We start from the raw sequence: 20,513 nt of genomic DNA, 5'->3' as shown, positions 1-20,513 counted from the left end.
TTTAAAAAAAAAACTAATTATTATTTGCTTGGTTCATATATTTGCAATGATAACCTTTTTATAAGTCATAATTCTGTCTGCATTCATACCAAAAAAAAAGAAAAATCATAACTAAAATTTCAATGAGTTTCCTAAAGATTCATAGATCTAAGCCTTTATGTGAGAGAAATACAATAGCGTGTGCACAAACTTATGATTACCTGAATCAATGTAATAGTCACATATTTCATTTCACTTCATTTTCAACATCAATCATACAGAGAATTAAAAATATGGTATCTAACAGAAGTCTAATTTATCATCATACTTATTACACTCATCATCGACCGATCCTGGTCTTATACAACAAGTCTCACCATCTATCCCAATCTCAAACCGACGCCATCCAATTGCGTACCCTAATGCTTCGGGCATTGTGGTCTACACCATCGCTCCAGCATAAGTACCGTGTCTACTGTGCTGTCCCCTACCATAAAATGTACTACAAAGGTCTTTTTGGTGCCTTTGATCTCATACAAGTCAAGTGTCCAGCCCATCGAAGTCAATCGGGCTTAGTTTTTGTCACAATAACATGATTAAGCGTCTGCGGAATCGTCCTTCCTCACATAAGTAACAAACAATTTTCAACAAGACCCTGTTGGGGAGCCTTTTACAAAGCACCCAAGTCATGGATTCAAATGTGAGAACTGGCAGTACCATCGTCCTATACAGTAGCAACGTAGATGCCATGTTGAAACAGCTCGGCTGATATGCCATGCGCTCCCGGGGCTTTGTTTTGTTTGATCATTTTAATAGCCTTCTTGGCCTCTTCTATTCTTGGTGGTGGTAGCGTATGGGCTTCTCCTTGGTCAGCCTCAACTTCTTTAATGAGCTGACCGTTTAGCATTTCATTAAAGTACATTTTCCATCGCTCTAGTGTGCCTGTAGGATCGGTAATCAGATTTCCCTCTGCTTGCAATACTTGTAGCCAATTTAAAGTTTTTTGCGTAAAAAACACTCTTTATTCTGTTCTCAATAGTTAAAAGAAACATTCCAATTAATTATGGAACACAATCTTCAAACTCAAATGTCTGCTTCAAATGGCTTTACAGTTAAGAATTCTTTAACTCCAATTCTCCAAGGCCTTCTTGATGACTTCATGTTGTAGCTTACAGATTGTTTCAATAATGTTAAAAACAGCAAGACGGCTTAAAACACGGTTTGTCAGTATTATGCATAAGATATCGATTATAAAGTATGAGCTCGTCATCTTAAACGAACCAGAGGTCATCTAATTCCATGCCTTTGATTTCAGTAAGAAAAAAACTGAAAACTTCAGTTAACATGATTTTTAAACGCCCACAGCTTCAGAATTAGAATAGTTTTCTGAGACCCAGTTTTTCGTTTGTTAACGTAGGCGCCAAAATAAAAACACGCGTTGTCACATGATGATTTTCTGGCAAACATCATTGCCCAATTCGCGTTAGTAAAATTTCCAAACCAAATTTTAATTACTGAGACAATTAGGCCATTTAAGTGTTATGTTGAGCAGTTAAAATCCATGGTGAGTTGATGAGACTAAGAGTGATGTTCATTAGCAAACTATAGTTTCATAGACACAAACACATATCTACTAAATTGTATATTCAAAAAACCCAGTGTTTGAGCTACACAGCACCCACTTTTGAAATAAAAATTCAATATTTCTGAAAGTTTTTTTAAGCGGAAAGCGCCTTATTTTATTCGGCAGAGGTATAATACTCACTTTCTATCAAAATGTCAAAAATATCACCGCCTTTCAGATGTCCGTAGCAAATCTGTAAATTCCACGGCCTTTTCAAGAATTGGTCATCGTTCAGACTACATTATGGCAAGTTTTGCTTAAGGATCTAAATTAGCACCTATTTAAGATCAAGCTAACTTAAAAATTGAAGGCGATTTACCATTTGGCAAAATGTTCTTCAGTGACGAAGCTAATTTTTGACTAAATGGATTCATCAATAAGCAAAATATGCGTTTTATGAATTACCACTTCGTCCATAAAAGTACCTGGCCAATTCTCGACAACAACGACCAACAAATCGACCGATGCAAACGTTCCAGCAGAAGCCATATGAACAAGGTCGAGTTTCATTTATAAATGTTTTGATTGTATCTCAATCCAATACAGAAGTTTTTGAAATATCTCCAAAATTTTGCATTTAATTAAAAAAAAAGTTTCACAAATCCGTATTTTAAAATCCTCTGTAACTGTGTCTTGGGTTCTTTAATGGTTTGAAGTTTCATAATGTCAAAGGAAATTATCAATCATCTTCTTAAATTTGCTGATAAGATGGTGCTTTTGCATTATGATGCCACTGTTGTTTCAGTTTTCTAAACTCACTGTTTTTTGTCCATTTTCATTATGTGACTTCATCCTATTGTTTTTCGACATTTATTTTTCAAAAAACCTCATCTTCACTTCTCGGTAGTACTGTTCATTCCAGAAAAGAAACTTCAGAAAATCGTACCACTTCTGTCATAGGATTTCTGAGAGTCTTCCATGGTGTTGTATGTTCTTTAACAAACATATTATGCAGCTAAAGGTTCTGTGTGTCATTTAAAACTTAATTGAAAATGAAAACTTGACCCTTCTTGTAAAAATAACACTCCTGAAATATTAGATACTCGAAAACACTGAGTGTTAAAACTCTGTGTAAGTGTAAAGTGTACATAAGTGTAAATAGACCATAGTAACTCTTGACAACAATTTTTGTATTTGTTTGTCAATAAGTTTATTGTTTTCTTTAAGGAGTTTATTGTATTTACATTGTCAAGTTTTCTTCACACCTATAACAACTTTCCATTTCGTAAAGTGTTTGTGTAGGTATATTTTGCACTCAAGTCAATTGCATTTTTAATTATTTTCTTTTACGACACAGATGAGTTTATGTGTGTTAATACAAAATTCATATAAACTTCAAGCCTTGAAACAAGCTATAAAATGAATTTGAAATTTTATAGGTATAGAAAACTGAGAATTTGTTGCAAAATTTGTATTACATTCTTGTTTTTATGATAAAGCAGATGTCCTTATTGAAACTTGATTTTATCATACTTTCAGATGAAATGTTATTAACTTCACATAACAGAAGTGGCAGAAATGAATTGATATTTTCTTTTTAAGTTAAGACTTGAAATATCCTTTTTAAGTTAAGACTTGAAATATGCACTTTCTTAATATTTGCAGACATATTTTATGAGCGGTTTTTAAATTATGTTTTATAGACTTTCTAATTGCTACACAAAAAGTTAATAGGTACCAACAAAACCATCATTGTTTCTCGATGAGTTTATAAATTTGCAACACCTAGGCATATCTACTGACTTAAGCTTAAAGAAATTGCTATATAGTGCCCATTGAACAACAAGGATATATTTTATTTGATACTATAGTCCGAAAATATTAAAATTTGTTCTAACCACAATCTGATCAAATCAACACCGTACAAAAAATTGTATATATTCAACTTCCACAGTGTAAATTAAATTAAAAGCGTAATACCAAAATATGTATTTACTTCAATGGTTATTCCCTAATCAAATCATATCACATTGCGAATTGGTTTGGATTTGAGTCATAAAATACAAAACACACAAAAATAATCCAAAATTAGATTGATAATATAATCTGTTTGTTGCACACAATTTTCACATAATATTGGCATGAAAATAAAATCCTCAACTATCAGTTAGTAGTTAATAAAACAAAAACATATCATCACATCGTTTCAAAAACAGAGTGTCAAAATCTAAATACCTAAATCCATAAAATAGATACAACTCCCAAAACTCCCAAAAGCGTATTAAATTTGTTCATAGTATATAAATACATCCTTTCACATCCATATTATCTCTCTCTTATTCATTCGCTCGCTCCTTATCTCTCTCTCTCTCTTTCTATATAAATTGTATATACAAAAAAAAACGTTATTTAAAAAAAATTATGTTATTGAATCAAATTTTAACTTCATCAAAATGTATTCATACATACAATTTATAAAATATTTTATTAATATCAAATTTGTGTATCATTTGAATGAAAACGAAATAAAATAAAATATTTAAATGACACGAGACAAAAACTCACTGCGTTTTTGAGAATTGCAAAACCAGATTATTTATTTATTTAAATAAAACTCCACAATCAACCGACCACAATCAAAATGTTCATTTTATTACTATATTCATATATTAAACCCTTATACCCTCCTTCATTCCACTTTAATCATATTACTCTTCTTCTACTGCATATGTATGTACAGCTTTGGCCAAAATAATAGGAACGTCACTCAATTTTTAATAAGGCAACATTTTTTAATTTCAACCATTTATTTTAGTAGCAAACATTTTGTTAAACTTTCCTAATGTGTTAGTTTTAAAAAGTGCCTTTATTGGATGTTGCCATGATGATGCCATAAATTGCATGTTGAAGTCCATTTGCTACAGGCTTTAACAAAGCTAATGCAGACGTCGTCGTTTAAATGACAGTCCAACGCACTAGCCATCATGACCCGGGTACAATAACAATATTCCGCTTAAAAATGATAAAAATCAAAAATTTCAAATTTGTGTCCTGAAATTTTACTTAAAAATATAAAGACTTCAAGTAAATACAAAGACTTCAAAAGAATACATGAAATGATTACAATCTTTTTGAGTTCAAATGATTGGTTACAATCTTACTATTGAATTCATAAAAGATTGCATTCTTTTATAAGCCTGCCATACATTAATCTTAAAAGAACGCTAAAAACATATCAGGATCAAACAAAACGTTGTTGAACCAATTTTTGATTCTTCTACGTATTCATAGTCTTAAGGTTATAACACAAAGTTTTCGAAATAAATCTTTTAAATTTAAATTCTGACCTAAATTCATTATGAATCAGCACTTCAAGTTATTTCTAAATCGAATTTTGCAAAACGAGAAGATTAATAAATTTAAAGCTTGCTGAAAACTTTAAAGAGTCAAATGAACCCCTATGAGTCTTTTTTATTTATTAAACACGTTAAATGCTTACTTTAAATTCACAATATTTACTTAAATCTAAATTTAAAACTATTGAGAAATTACAAAAACTAAGTGGATTACTTAAATGATTTAAAATAGTGAAACACTATAATGATTTGTATATATTTATATTTTGTATTTTACCACCTATTTAAAGTTTCATATTTTTAAAACCTTATGTGATAGAAAAATTTAAAGAGAATTGCACTTAAAAATTATTTATCAAAGCTTCGTTAATATTATTTTAAACTCATAACAGTCGTTATCCTAATGAAAACAAGCTATGGACACATGTTTACCTAAGAGAAGTAAATTTAAAGTATTATGCTACCATCTTGAACATTTACTCCAAATATTTTTCAGTCCATTCCAAATTAACAAATTTGTTTTTTAAATACTTTGAAATGTATTTCGCCGAATATTTGCATATGGTATAAATAGATGGGTTCTAGGTGTTGTTCTTCAAATTACCCTTTCTCATTAAGTTATTTAAAAATGATGTATTCTGTAGTCTTCATAATTTGTACATTTATATGACATTAAGTAACAATTTTTGCAGGACTCTGGTAAACTTTAGACAACTCTCTTGACTCATAACTCATTAGCTTTATTTGTTTATTTGAATGGAATAAACGAGAAATGTTCCTATTATTTTGACCATAGCTGTATAGATGAAATATATATTGTTAAAATCACGACATTTATAAACCAATTCAAAACTATGTGTGAAATATCCAAAAAACATCGTCTGTATATTAATTTAGAGATGAACATTTTGTTTGTGGTATTCAAAAAAAAAGGGTGCGCAAATATCTTTTTTGTTTTTCAATTTATTTATCTTCTATATTTGTTATTTATCAATGAAATTGTATTTATTTATTATTATTTTTTTTTTTCAAATTATAATTTTAATTTTTTATAAATTTCAATTTTTTGTTTACAATTGAGAGGTGTTAAATGAAATTTTGTTTAAATAAGCTTCAAAGGATTTTTTTTCCTTAATTGAGGGTCTTTCGCAAAAAAACAACAAAAACACAAATACGAAATGACAATATCGTTAAATTAATAATTTCTACTGATTGTTACACAATTTCCTTATCAGTCATAGAAATTGTGATCAAAAACTTCTTCCTGCAAAATGTGAGGAAACATTTTACTATCGAGTAAAAATATTGTTTAATTGCAGTAACCTGTTTTCACCTTTTTGAACTCGAAGTTTTGAAGTTTATGTTCTGTAAGATATGTAAATTAGAGCTCCACCAAAGTTTTCAAACTCTCAAAAAACATCAGCTTTAAAGTTTACAAGACATTTCGTATACATTTTGAACATAATTAAGAAGTCTATGAAAAAAAATATCTTAAAAATAAAAACATAAATTATGTTTCAGTTTCGGTTTGCAATTTTTTGTTCCCTTTTTTTATGATAATAATGTACTCGTACTTTGCATAAATGCAAATCCAAAGACTATTCTTAGAACCTGCTCAGTTTGCTTACACAGCTAAGAACTACAAAGAAAAATATGTGCATATGTAAGATAAATTTGACCAAACAGAGCAAAAAATTGTTCATTAACCTTTCAGGTTATGAAAATTCATTTATTTTCGTCTCTGACATACTTTTCGCATGGTCTGATTCAAAGAAAGGGACATTACATAGCAAAATAATATTTAAAAATGCTTGATAGCTTACGAAACACAATCTTATTTGTTCATAAAATCGAATAAAGCACCTTTGTCTTCAGTCATGTTTTTAGTATTATTTCAGAAATTCGAATAAAATCCAGAGCTTGATGTAAAGAACAGCTTTTGGTATGAAAACAAAATGAAGAACCAAATAATTTTTTTCAAATTAAAAAATGGGTTTATTGACATTGTCCCAGGGATAATCTGGCACTTAAATCCAGACCCACAAAAAAAAATAAAATTAAAATGCATAGGACTCAGCCGATGTGAGAATCAACAAGAACGAATATTTGTATTGAAAATCAAATGATCAAATTAAACTTTTTCATGATTGCGCATTCTTCAGCTAGCAAAAGAAGTGTTTTTTTTCAATTTTTTTGTTAGCAATATTAATTGCTAAGAAACACCAACGTGCAAGATTACAACAACAAAACTTATTCCTTATTAAGATGTGTTTTTCTTGAGTCGAGTTTAATAAAATAGATCAACTTTTTGTGTAACATTTTTGAGGTATTTATCAAAAATTTTGATAGTTGAGTAAATTTCTCAGACATATATGTATATATTTAATTTAGAAGAACAAAATATCCTAAATATTTTGTCAATAGTGCAGCCATTTGAAGTTGTCTATTTTCGACATGTTAATAATAAAAATCTTAACACAATTTTTTAAACAGGTCCTTTATAAATTCCCTTACTCGTGTTTTTGTCAGCATTAAGGAAAATATAAAAACGAAACTTAAATTATTAATTCACACATTAAATTAGATAAATCTTATTTATTTAAAAGTTTGAATGAAGTTCTTACTTTTGTTAGCATAAAAACTGAATGACAAAATTGACAAAATTTACAAAAAATGTTTTCATTTTGATATATTTGGAAATGTTTAAAACACTCTTTATAAAAAAATTGTTAAAAAGTATGAAGTGAAGTAAATCTTGGTTTGTTTGCATTAGCTCAATCTTAAAAACAAAATGCTTTAACAAATTTAATTCATGAGTCGCTTTCCTTTGAAGCTTATTTATGAATACTTTATTTTGAAAAACACCTCTTATTTTCATAATTAAAAATCCCAACGCATATTATGAAGAATTGAAAAAAAAATTAAAATACTGAACCATCTCTAATTGGAATCATGTGAGAAAATAGTAGTTTGAAACAAAATTTTCAGACTATTTTGCATGGTTAAGCCAAATAGAAAACATTGTCGTCAGTAAAAACTCTTATTATAATATCAACAAATAGAATTTAAATTTAAAAATTTTTTGTTTTTATTTTTATTTTAAAAAATTATTATTTAGTTTTTCCTTTTAAATCCTTCTCTTTAAACAAAATAACAACAAAAAAAATGTATAATTTTGTATTTTCCTAAAAAATTAAAACCTTTTTAAAAAACAAACACATTCAAATCTCTTACTTTCTCTCTATGTCTATCTCACTATAACTCTCTCTCTCTAAATCTCTATGTATAGTTATTTCTGTGTATTTAAAAAAAATTAATATTATTTTATTTCATATATATTTTACCAACAACAATTCTATCCTTTTAAAAAAAAATATATACATACCTTTTGGCTTATTGCACCGACAAAAAAAAACTTAATAATAATTAATTACAAACAGTTGGATTTGGTTTTGAATTCCGAAGATGGAGGGGATCTTTCCGATTTCATAACAAATGGCGAGTGGTATTTGCTTGGTTAGTAAAAAAATACAAATTTTCACTTAAGAAAAACTCTCTCTATCTCTGTTTCTCTCTCTCTCTCAATGTATATAATAAAGCGTAGTTGTTATTGTTTATAAACTTTTTTAATTTTGAATGCTTTTTACAATAAACAGAAAAGTAGTTGTAACCCAATAAAAACGGTTTTTAATTTTACGTAGAAACAACAAATTGTTATATTTGTGACGTAGATTGTAGTTCTTAGTTAATAACTTTTTGTATATAAATATAAAAAAAAATTGTTAAAAAATAAATTTACTAATTAAATTCTATTTCCAAACCAAAAAAAAAAATTCAAACAAAATTTTAGCCATGCCAGGAAAAAAGAACACAATCGTCTATGCATGCTGCCCCGAACCTTACGTTGATGTTACATTTACGATACAAATACGTCGACGAACACTTTATTACTTTTTCAATTTAATCGTACCGTGTGTGTTAATATCATCGATGGCTTTATTAGGATTTACTCTTCCACCCGATTCCGGAGAGAAATTAACATTAGGTATGTAAAATTTTGAATATAATATTTTAATCGTTTATTTTGTTTTTATTTCAAATTTATTAAAATATATGTATACATAAAATATTATTTAGATTAGATTTTCAGAGTTTCGAAACATGATAAAAAAAAGTATATTTACAAAAATAATATAGCAACAAAACGAACGGATGAGTGATCAATGGTAAATGTTTTTAATTAAACAGCTCAATGCCTCTAACAAAGGAATTATTGAAATTCAATTAAATCTGTTGTTACAATGGATTTTGTTTTTTTTTTTTTCAAATTTTATTTTATATCTGTTTTTGTTTCTGTTTCAAAATCTCTGTCGGTTTTGTTTTACATCTAAAATATAGTTTAGTTGTAAGGGGAATGCTGCAATTTGGGGCAAATGAAAAATGATACTTCATCAATAGAAAAACCCAACAAACATTTCCAAAAACAAAAAGATAACAAATCAAAATCACAAAGAAAGATAGAAGAGTCTGATATTTGGAAAATGACTACAACTGCTTTTTGAAATATAAAACCCTTCAGAAAAATGTAGTGATGATGATGATGATGATGATGATGACTACAAACAAACTCTACTGCCCCCTTTTCCCCTTTAGTCCTTCAGATCCTCCTGCATCCTTTCCCATTTATTCATTCATATCATTGACTGATTGTGTCGGAGTCGGTAGAGAAAAAGAAGAAGAAATAAGCTTTTGTTATAGAATTGAATTTGAGTTTTCCAATTATAGTATTTTGTTTTTATTTTTGTCTGATGAGAATATAAACAAAAGCTAATTGTATAAGGTTTTTATTTTTTTATTTCTCGTTTTGTTATTTTATTATCTTTCTATATATGGGCGAATTAAATGGCTCATTGATTTTGTAATTTAATAGTGGTTGAGTTTGTTTTTATTTTTGTGAAGGATATGCACTCAGGGTGGTGGGTTATTTCTTATATAAACATTTATATTTTATTAGGTATTTTACTGGAAAATGGATTTTTCAATTTGTTATGATCACTTTTGGAGTTCTGAAAAAAGAATTGTATATATAAATAAATGGTAGCCATTCAGAGCAAAGCGATTGGAACAATGAGTTTATTGTTTGGAATTTTTAAGCATTTTTTGGGTTGATTTCATTTTAATATAAAGTCTACGTAATTTTCTTAGAAATAACAGAAGTGTACTTGATATTGTCCGCTTAAAATATTTGAAGAGTGGATAGTGCTCTATTTTTACATCTATTTGAAAATACCAAAAATCATGAAATTTGAATGGGTAATGGGTGCTTTTTCTAAGGTGGTTTGTTGTTATTTATTGTTTGACAGTTGAGAATGTCAAAGTGTGCTGACATTTCTATTCAGTATATATGTTGTCCGGCTGCAAGTACAGCAGAGCTTAAGCTCCTCCTCGAGCTTAGGGCAGCAACAAGATCCTTCCACCTATCCCGATTCACCGCAATTGACCGCAGCAGTTGCCACGATTGAATACCTTAAGACCGACCCTGCTTCAAAACTGATAACCTCCAAGTTGTCTTTGATCTTCCAAAGCGTCTATTACCCTGGGGATTCTATTGGACGGATTGTTTTGCTATATTGTCGTTAGGTTTACTCTGTGTATATCTACGTCCAATTTTTTCTGTCCAGTCCTATTTCACAGCTCAACTTTAGGAATGGTTAGCAGCCACCGGATCTTCAGAATAGAGCGTAGCTAACGGGTTACGAAAGCGTCTATTCAGTAAAGTTTGGCTATGCTTCATGAATCGTTAAAAGGAAGAACACGCTTTCAAATTCTGACAATTTACTTTCAAAAATTAAATCATAGAGCACTTACTCAGATGAAGAGCTTCATGCTTAATGGCTTCGTCAATAAAATGAATGAACTTTAAGATCCACTAAAATTGAATATTTGGTCCTTATTTTAAACTATCAGATTATCACATATCCACATCCATATCTTCCAAATCGGACCATAAAAAGTTCGTTAACTGCCTGCAGGCCTCATTTTGGAAAAAATACCGCCCGATGATGCTGCCAGCCCATAAACCGCACCAAACACTAACACTTTGTGGGTGCATTGGTTTTTTGATAATCACACTTAGATTAGCGTAGTACCCGTAACATGATAGTTAGTGCGTTGGACTGTTCTGGTTAGATCAGTATTTATATTTCGACAGACGTATACAAGTAAATGCTGCTCTGACCAGGGCCAGAGGAGTCTTCGTTCTGACGAAACTGCTGGTTTACAGCATTCGGCTTGACCCCAGGTTGAAGGTAGTTTGCTACATTGGTCTCATGCGGCCGATGATCGTTGATGGTTGTCCTGTGTGGTTCAATGTTGACCCTTCCCATGGATGGAGAAGTTTCAATCGTTCGAGCGGCAGTGCTTTCGACGCTGTACACGCTTATATCAAACAGCCGAAACTTCTTACCTGCATTACTATTCCAACGAGGTCCTATACAACGGGGCTCGAATCAACAAAATTGACAATTTCATGATAAACCCGTTCGAGGTCACATAGCAAGAGCTATGTCTTCGACCAAAAATTTAATTTTCGGGGCGTTCTATCCGAACCACGAGTATTTTGAAAGTGCACTCTTGAGCTGTCATTCCACCATATTCTTTTTAGATAGATGCGGTCTGATACAGGATAGATTGGCAGGTCCGCTAATCTACCACGTCAGACGATGAGCCGTGGATAGGCGCCTCCTATACAATCGGGACGTCATGTCACAAGGCGGAGCAGAGCTCCTTGACCGAACTGATAGGGTGAAGCAGGAGAACCAGTTTTGGTGGCTTCAATCGGCGCTTGATAGTCGGGATGGGGTTTTAAGCCTTGGCGGCTTACATACTCGTTTTATAGTCTAAGGTTTTAGTTTTAAGTAGAATAGGCATGGTGGCACAAAAAAAAGTGACTGTCATGCGAGAGGTGTTGGGTTCGATCCCTGCCTATGTCATCCAAAGTTTTTTTCACTGGTACTGCACACAGGAATGGTTGAGAGTTCTAAGTCACTAGGCCCTGGTTTTCTACGGACTGTTGCGCCTTCTAATTTATTTTTTATTTATCTTGGACTACCTTTCGTCGGAACGTAGCAATTCTGCTTTTGGAAATTTTCCTCATCACTGAAGATAATTTTCTTCGAAAATTGGTCATCCGCTGTTATTTCTTACCGACAGTCTGACCATTGACGACGCAACGCTTGAAATGGTCAAGAGGCTTTAGTTCTTGAGTTAATTTTACCTTATAAATGTGTAAATGCAGGTCGTTATGCAACAACGACGAGCGTGAGAGGTTCAATTGTTGGGCACGATGAAGAGTTGGGAGTATTAGAGCAAAATTGTTTGTATTGTTCAAACATTATTTATGGGTTTGTTTGTAAGACTTATATGGTTCAATTTTGTCTCATTGCTCATCAATATACCCTCGAGCCCAACTTCGGTCGTACTGTCAAGTACAGAAATTCGTTTTCTAGCCGTACTATGCGAATGTAGAATGCCTTGCAACACTCTGTCTTTCCCAGCTATTGCAATATTCAGGAATTCAAAACCAATGTGCACCGACATCTCCTTTCAACCGCTCTCTTCCTTTCCTAGTGCTCACACTGTGTCTACATAAAAAGGGTAGTATATCCCTTTGAGTGTGCGCTACTTATAAAAAAAAAATTAGTTTGATACGCAATTTTTACGTCCTAACACTAGTTCAATTGATTGCATATTTCAATTTTTGTGTAGCATTTACAACAGTTCTGTTGGACACCACTGTTGCAGTATCATCAGCGAAGTTGTTCATAAAAGAAACAAGTTTGGTCCTAAGACACTTCCTTGTGGTACATCGACTTCTATTGCTTTAAGTAATATTAGCCGTAACAAAGTCGATTCATAAAATATAATTTCAGTATTTCGTAGTAACGCCTGGAAAGAATCATATGCAGTTTTACTTAAGTTCCAAGTTGCAAACTTTTGATTGAGCAGCATTTAAAAATATAGCCGAGTATACTTGTTTTTCTTCAAGTGCTTTTTCCACCACATCCGTTATTCAATGTAATTTGTTTATTGTTCAATGTTTATTTCTAAATCAATTTAAAACTTATGGTTTAAAATAAGTCTATTGTTTTGCTGAGTTTTTTTTTAGTAGCAGTTTCTTCAACAACTTTTACCATGATTGATGTACATAAGTTTTTCTGTAAGATTTTGCTTCTGTTGGTGACTTACCTTGTTTAGGTATAGCTATGAAATTTTTCAATTTTCCAATTATCAAAGCACTTTAAGCACAGTAACAAGATCGAATCCTAAAGATTTTGTATTAAATAACTCATGTTGACACATGCTTCTTACTTCTTTAAGTGTTACGTTTAATGTTCCTATCAACAAACTTGAGAGAGCTGTAGGCGTATTTTTTTGGAATAGTACATTTCCGAGATATTCAGCATAAATATCAGCTTTTTGTTTCGGGTTTCCGATCTATTTGCCATCTTGAGTTTTATTGACTGGTTTTTACATCTAAGTTCTTTTCAGGCTTTTCAGAAATCTACTTAGTAAATCATTTTTTTACAAATTGATTCATTAGACGGTTAAAGACTGTCTTGTCAATTGGAAATCTTGTTTCCGAAATCAGCTCATTTATGTATCTTTCAAGTTCGAAATATTTGCAATATTATCGACATTGCAATAAATTAGCAATACATTTTTAAACTTCATTATCAAATTGTTCAATTGTTTGCATGTGGGAGATCTAAGGTTTATCAAACTTTCAATATTAGAGATACTAATATTAACTAGTTTCATGATTCTTACGAAAGTAGTTTTTAACAAAAATTGGGCTATTTCAACAATTTTTTTGTATATGCTACTAAAATTTGTGTCCACAATTTGTGACATAATCTTAAAACTATGCTGTCTAAAGTTCAAACATTTTTCCTTGAGTTTTTAGCTAAATTTGTATATTTAGAACGTAGTTGTTATTTTAGTAAGGAATTTGAACTTCTTGCTCTTTTCTTTCCTGCCCACGGGATTAAATATCGTCTAACTTTACTGTCAAAAGAACTCCTATTTTGCGTTAAGTAGTTTTTTAGGGCATTTAAAATAAAAGAGTTTTTTGAAAATGTTTTGTAAGTAAATCCTTACTCCGAGCTTTATAGGATGTTATATGAAACATTAAGGAGGGGTATTTCTAGATAGTTCTAAAGGTGGTCTTTTTTAAACATGTTTCATACGTTTATGCCTTAAATTTTGCAGTAAAGTGCAGCGAAGAAGATTAATGTTTGTGTTTTGAAATTCTTCTGTAAAAGAGAAAACTTCATAACTAATTTATTTCATTAAATTGCAAATTAGGCTTAAGTGTAAATTTAAAAATTATTTAACTCTTCTAAATTATTACACAGTTTATAACAATTAACAGACAGTCAATGATATGATAAAAAAATGTCTACGTTTAGTTTTTTTCTTAATCCGAGGTCCCAATTTAAGAACTTATTTTTCTTAAATAAGGTTATATACATTTTACTTTAATTAAGTTTTTTTTATTAAACAAATATTTCCAGAAGGTAAACAAAACGATTTCGGACAAACTTGAAAATAAAAAAAAATGTCTTAACAAATTTTAATTTTTTTCTTCAAGTGTTACAATTTATTATTGTTTAACTTTTTAGCAACAAAGAAAAAAAACTTGAAGCAAAAACATAGAAATGCAAAAAAAAAAACAAAACAATATTTTCTTTTTTCTATTTCTTACATTTGTGTTTTTCTTTCTTTTTTCTCGAACTTTTTTTTGCAGGCGTTACAATACTTCTATCATTAACAGTTTTCCTTAATCTCGTTGCGGAATCAATGCCGACAACGTCGGATGCTGTTCCTCTTATAGGTACAAGATCAAATAAAAAGGGAAATTTTCTCTTTAAAAATACCAAAATACAAAAAAAATGAAACTTTAAAATTTTTGTACAAAAAAACTCGCAAAAGCAACTTTCAAAAATCAAAAAAAAAATAGAAAAACAAAAAACACATTCAATGTATTTTAAAATCCTTCTCGCCTCCAAAATATTTCATAAGAAAAAAAGAAACAAACAAAATTTAGATAAATACAATTAACAAAAAAAAAATCTGCTATATCTACCTAATTATTATTTTGTTTTAATTTTTCATATAAGTCCGTTGGGGTTTTTGTGTGTCCTGTAGTTGAAACAACGTTGAGTTATATGAAAATCAAAATATTTCAATTTTATAGAAAATTTATGTTTTTTTTCGCGAATTTTTGTTTTTACTTTTTTTTTTGTATAATGTTAAATGTTTTATGTTTTAAAAAATATTCAAAGACAAAATTTTATTTAATATTTCAATTCTGTTTTGGACTGCCAAAATAATGTATGCGAACGAAAAAATGGTCCTAGACAATTTTTTTTATAATTTTTGTAATTTTAAATATTTTTGTTATAAGCGGTTTCTATGTTAATTTATAATTTTGTGCTAATTTTTAGTTTTCTTTTTCTTAATAAATGGATGCTTGATGCGAGTATATTTCCAAAATATATATTTACCAGGGATATGTTTGTTTCATAGTTGACAAAAAATATATATTAATTTATTTAAAATTTTATTTTATTTGTTACAAAAAAAAAGAAAAAACATTTTCCATTCATATTAGATGTTTTATGTTTCTGTATTTTGTTTTTGTTTTTCGTTTTCTTATTTCATTTCAACAAAAATTATATCGGCATTAATCGACGCAACATTTTCAAGTGTAAATATACTCATATATATGCATATTTATATATACAAAAAAATCTATATAGATAATTGTATATAAAACTTTATATACAACAAAATAAAAACCCACATGCGAGTGTCCGAAATTCGTTTACCAACCATCAAACTCTCATCAATGGCCACAGAAATACATCTTCTAAGTGTATGTGTTTTTTTGATGTTTTCAAAAATTTACCAAAAATATCAATATAATCATATTTATGTTTTATTCATATACAATCTATATATAAATACCTCTTATACCTTTTTTATAAATGTTTTTTTTTGTTTCGATTGTGTTTTCAAAAAAAAAAACAAAAAACAAAATGGAAAAACAAATGGAGTTTTGAAAATCATTTTTTCAGGAGAAAAATGTCATTTGATACTTGGTATACTTGAGGAAGCCTTCCTTCTACAGTGAGACAAAAAATATTAATAATATATTATTCGATAAGGAATATAAATATATAATATACAACATTTTTATTAGTGTAGAAAAAACCAACAACAACATAACAATTTTTACTTCCCCTGAATTGGAATTGTGTTGTAAGCTGTTAAACAAAAATAAAAGAAAATTAACAAAACATTATATGGTAGAAGAACATTGTGTATATAAAACATTTCGAAACAGCAACCAGATTTTGAAAGTTTTAAAAAAAACTAATATTATGAATTACATGCATGATAAGTTAAAAGTTTATAATTTTATTTGAATTTTAAATCCTCTTAGCTTTGCATTGATAGATTTTTCCAAAAACAAACCTATGCAGTCTTCATTACAATAGTTAGAATGATTGAAAACAAAAAACCAAAAATCACGTACTAAGTCGATTGGTAGACCTAGGAACTTATAAAATAAACATATAACCTTTTTATTGTTACTTCTCTATAAATGCACAATTTTTTGAACTTATCAATTTTTCACTCACAATCAGAGTCTTTTTTTAACCAAAAACATTTCATTGACAAAAACAACAAGAATTATTATTATTAGGTGTTTTACGAGTAATAAGACATGGTACAAGTTTCGGAATTATAACTATGTTTCAACGAAACATATTTGTTTTTTATCAGAGAACAAATTTGTGCAAGAAAAATATTTAAACATATTTCTAAAATTTTATTTATGTTCATTTTGTTTTGTTAAAATTTTTGTTTTTAAATGAAATGAGTATCTTTTTATTTTATATTTAAGTGAACTTTTAATATTTTATTAAGGTATTGAAGTAAGGTCGTTTAGGAGAATGGTTACAAAAAAATTAAGACAATAATCGATAAACATTTAAAACTGTAACAGATAGATAGAATTTCTTATTTACTTTGATATTATTATATTTTTAAAATAATTAATATTGGAAATTATTATCTTAGGTTAAAAAATAACGAGACAAAATCCATTTGTTTTTAAATTCCCTGTCAGTTGTAAATAGATCTTAAGGCTCAGATCTTTAGTTATATTATCATTGAATGGCTTAACCAAAAAATTCAAACCGAAAATCTAACAATTCATTTCTGGCAGAACTTACTGATACCTTATGAAATAAGTCACAAAAACTTTGTTCAGTATTGTCTAAATGTTTTTTTGAGATTTTCGTATTCCGATACCAAAGAGCCACAATTTGTGACTTCCATGATATCCATACAAAAACGTAATCTACTTTTAATAAGTCAAAACTCTATATTATGACGTTTTTATCAAAAACTGTCAATTGTGATTTTTGTCGTCTCTAAAATAATCATTTGAATTCTTTTTTTGTGAAAATTGTTCATGTACAAAAACCGAATACATATTTTCGAAACGAAATATCACTATTTTAGAAAAACAAACACCGAAACATTCTTTGTACAGGTTTCTGTTATTTTTTCTTCTAAGAAACGTTACTTTTAATTTTATTTCTCTCAATTTCTTTTGTGCATTGGAAAAAAACCAATTTTGTATAAATTGTTGTACGACGGTGAATTAGGATTATTGCACTTGATTTTTCAAAAACATTTTATGAAGTTCAGCATGAGTTTCTCTTATCAAAAATGCATCCCATCTGCTTTGACGAATTCATTTTTCGTTGGATTAGAAATTTAATTTCGGACGATGCAATACAAGGAAGTATAAGATGGGTTCAAGTATGAGAAACACAAAATAAATGGTGGTGTTCCCCAGGGCGGTGTTCTGTCTCCGATATTCTTTTTAAATTTTACTTATGATCTTCTGTCGAAAATTTCGGTGACGCTTTTCATATTCGTTTTTGGTGGTCTTCAAATCTCACGCTTACAAGGTTCGTCATATTCCTAAATTGTGGATGCATTATATAGATATTCCTTTAAAATTGATAGTTTTCAAAGCCCACGTATGGGGCGAAATTTAATCTATAATATATAATGACATTTTTAACAAAAACTGTCAATTGTGATTTTTGTCGTCTCGAAAATAATCATTTGAGGTTTTGTTTGTTTTGTTTTTTTAATACGAAAAAACGAATACTTATTTACTCAGAACATTCTTAGTACGACATTCGGTAATTTTTTCCCCTAAAACACGTTAATTTTAACCTTAGTTCTTTCAATTTCTGGGGTTTTTGACATTTTGTATAAATTGTTGTAAGGTGGTTTTCTGTCTACGATACTTTTTTAAATGATCTTCTGTCGAAAATTTCGGTGACAATTTTCATATTCGATTTGGATTCACAAGTCTGCTCACAGCAATGGGCAAATACAGCATTGTTAAGTAAGGAATCAAGAATAAAATACCATTTAATACTTCGAAAACGCAATGCTTCCTATATATTGGTCGTTTTATGTTGCGTTAACACATAATTTACCATTTTGTGACTATGCGTACAAAATCTAGGGATCTAAAAACCCTCGAAATTCTTCTTATGTGTATCGCCATCAGGCATCAACCTCTCGTAGAAGAATCACATGATGATGATGTCGCCAAAAATGCCGCTAGATATTTGTGTTTCCCAAGGCGATTCCAGAAGTTGTGTCCCTTTCTGATCTGGCTGTAATATATAAAGCTCAGGTATATTTATCATATTTTGGTTTGACTGGTGCTCCTTCAACTTACTAAAATCTCTTCGACAATCTTGAACGTAGATCATTCAATTGATGGTAGCATCGTTGAATCATCAGGTTAAACACCATTGTTGTAAAGTTTCTTGCCTCGCACTTTTTACCGAATTATACTCTAGAAAAAAAGCAATACTTGCTCCTCTAGAATTGGCCATTAGTATACCCTCAAGCTGAACCACCTTGGTCTTATGTCAAGTACACCCATCAATTTCTTTTTCTTCTTCTTAAGGTGGCGCTACAGTGCTGTGTGAGCTAGGGCCTTACCCAACAAACTTCTCCATCTAGCTTGGTCACTAGCTAGATGTCTCCAGTTTCGCGCTCCAAGTTGGGTGAAGTCACTTTCCACTTGTTCACGCCACCTGATCCGCGGTCTTTCTTTACTGCGCTGTCGTTCCATCTTCTCCTCCACTCCCCTACGATGCATACGGTACGGGACCGTAGATCACACGAAGAACTTTTCTCTTGAACCGATTCAAGGAGCTTTAATCCACTTTTGTCATAGTCCATGCTTCTGCATCTTAAAACGGGGATAATAAGCAGCACTTTGGTCCCTCGAGAGAGGACTTTACAACTCAATTGCTTTTTTAATCGAAAGAAACGGCGGTTAGCAAGAGTTATTCTGCGTTTGATCTCAGCGCTGGTATTGTTTTCTGCGTTTACAGCGGAGCCTAGGTAGACGAAATCCTTGACTACCTCAAAGTTACGTCTGTCGATGCTGACGTTATACTATGTCATATGCGGCCTTGAAATTGATGAAAAGATGGTGGGTGTCAATTTGGCTTTCTTGGGTTTTTCCAGGATCTGCCGTATTGTGAATATTTGATGGACTCTTCACTCTCCTGGTCTAAAACCACACTGATAAGGACGTTCACATATTACGCCAGAGAAGATTTTGTAGGCGATGTTAAATAGACTGATTCCTCTATAGTTGGTGCAGTTTAGTTTATCTCCAACTGCTTTAAAGTGCTCGGCATTCAAGCCATCTGCTCCAGCGGCTCTATTAGACTTCAGCTTAGATATAGCAACCTTTACTTCATCTTAGTTGAGAGGACGGGATTGTAAGCTTTCGTCTTCTGTGCTGAATTTATCATCCTGCCTGGCAGCGGAATTCGGTTCCTCGTCGCCGTTATACAGTCTGCAGAAGTGATCCTTCCATATCCTCAGAATTGACTGCGGTATCACTATGATGTTTCCATTTTCGTCTTTGTAGCCTCCGGTTCTAGGTTTATGTACCTGTGAATTTCGTTTCACCTGTTCATAAAACTTTGTAACTTCATTCCTGCTTTTAAACCTCTCAACATCTTCGACCACACGCTTCTCATGCCCTCTATTTTTCCTTTTGAGAAGTCGGCGTTCTTCTCGCCTCTTCTGCTCATAGATCTCATGAGCAGCTCTCGTCCTTTTATAAAGCGCCGCTTTGCGTGCCTGTTGTTTGGCTGCATTTGCTTGCCGACATTCCTCATCAAACCAGGGGTTCCTTGTTAGTGGCTGTTTGAAACCCAGCACATCAGAGGCGGCTTCTTTGATTGCATCTTGGCAATGTTGCCACTGGTTTTCGATACATTGTGTTGGCGGCAGAGAACTTTGAGAGAGGTTACTTGTAACTCGGTCGGAAAATGATTTGGCGATCTCTGTAGCCATTCGACTTTCCCATCAATTAAATCATAAAGCGACACCCATCAATTTAAGCTTTATTAATTTTTGTATCGACTTTTTCCCAAAAAAAAAGAAGATTTATAGTAATTTCTGGAAGTCTGTTACACCAG

The 20,513-nt window shown here is 30.8% G+C and overlaps 1 protein-coding gene across 1 annotated transcript in view; it reads left to right on the top strand.

Annotated features, from left to right (window-relative positions):
• The window catches only part of LOC129943480 (neuronal acetylcholine receptor subunit alpha-7), a 387,414-nt gene that overhangs the window by 313,252 nt on the left and 53,649 nt on the right, over window positions 1-20,513 (top strand). Inside the window, exons 7-9 of the mRNA XM_056052973.1 lie at window positions 8,340-8,415; window positions 8,750-8,944; window positions 14,708-14,794. Coding sequence (XP_055908948.1) covers window positions 8,340-8,415; window positions 8,750-8,944; window positions 14,708-14,794 — 358 coding nt within the window. The remainder of the gene's footprint in view (window positions 1-8,339; window positions 8,416-8,749; window positions 8,945-14,707; window positions 14,795-20,513) is intronic.

Source organism: Eupeodes corollae, chromosome 1 (assembly GCF_945859685.1).
Source record: "Eupeodes corollae chromosome 1, idEupCoro1.1, whole genome shotgun sequence".
NCBI lineage: Eukaryota > Metazoa > Arthropoda > Insecta > Diptera > Syrphidae > Eupeodes > Eupeodes corollae.
This window is presented reverse-complemented; position numbering and strand designations above follow the sequence as displayed.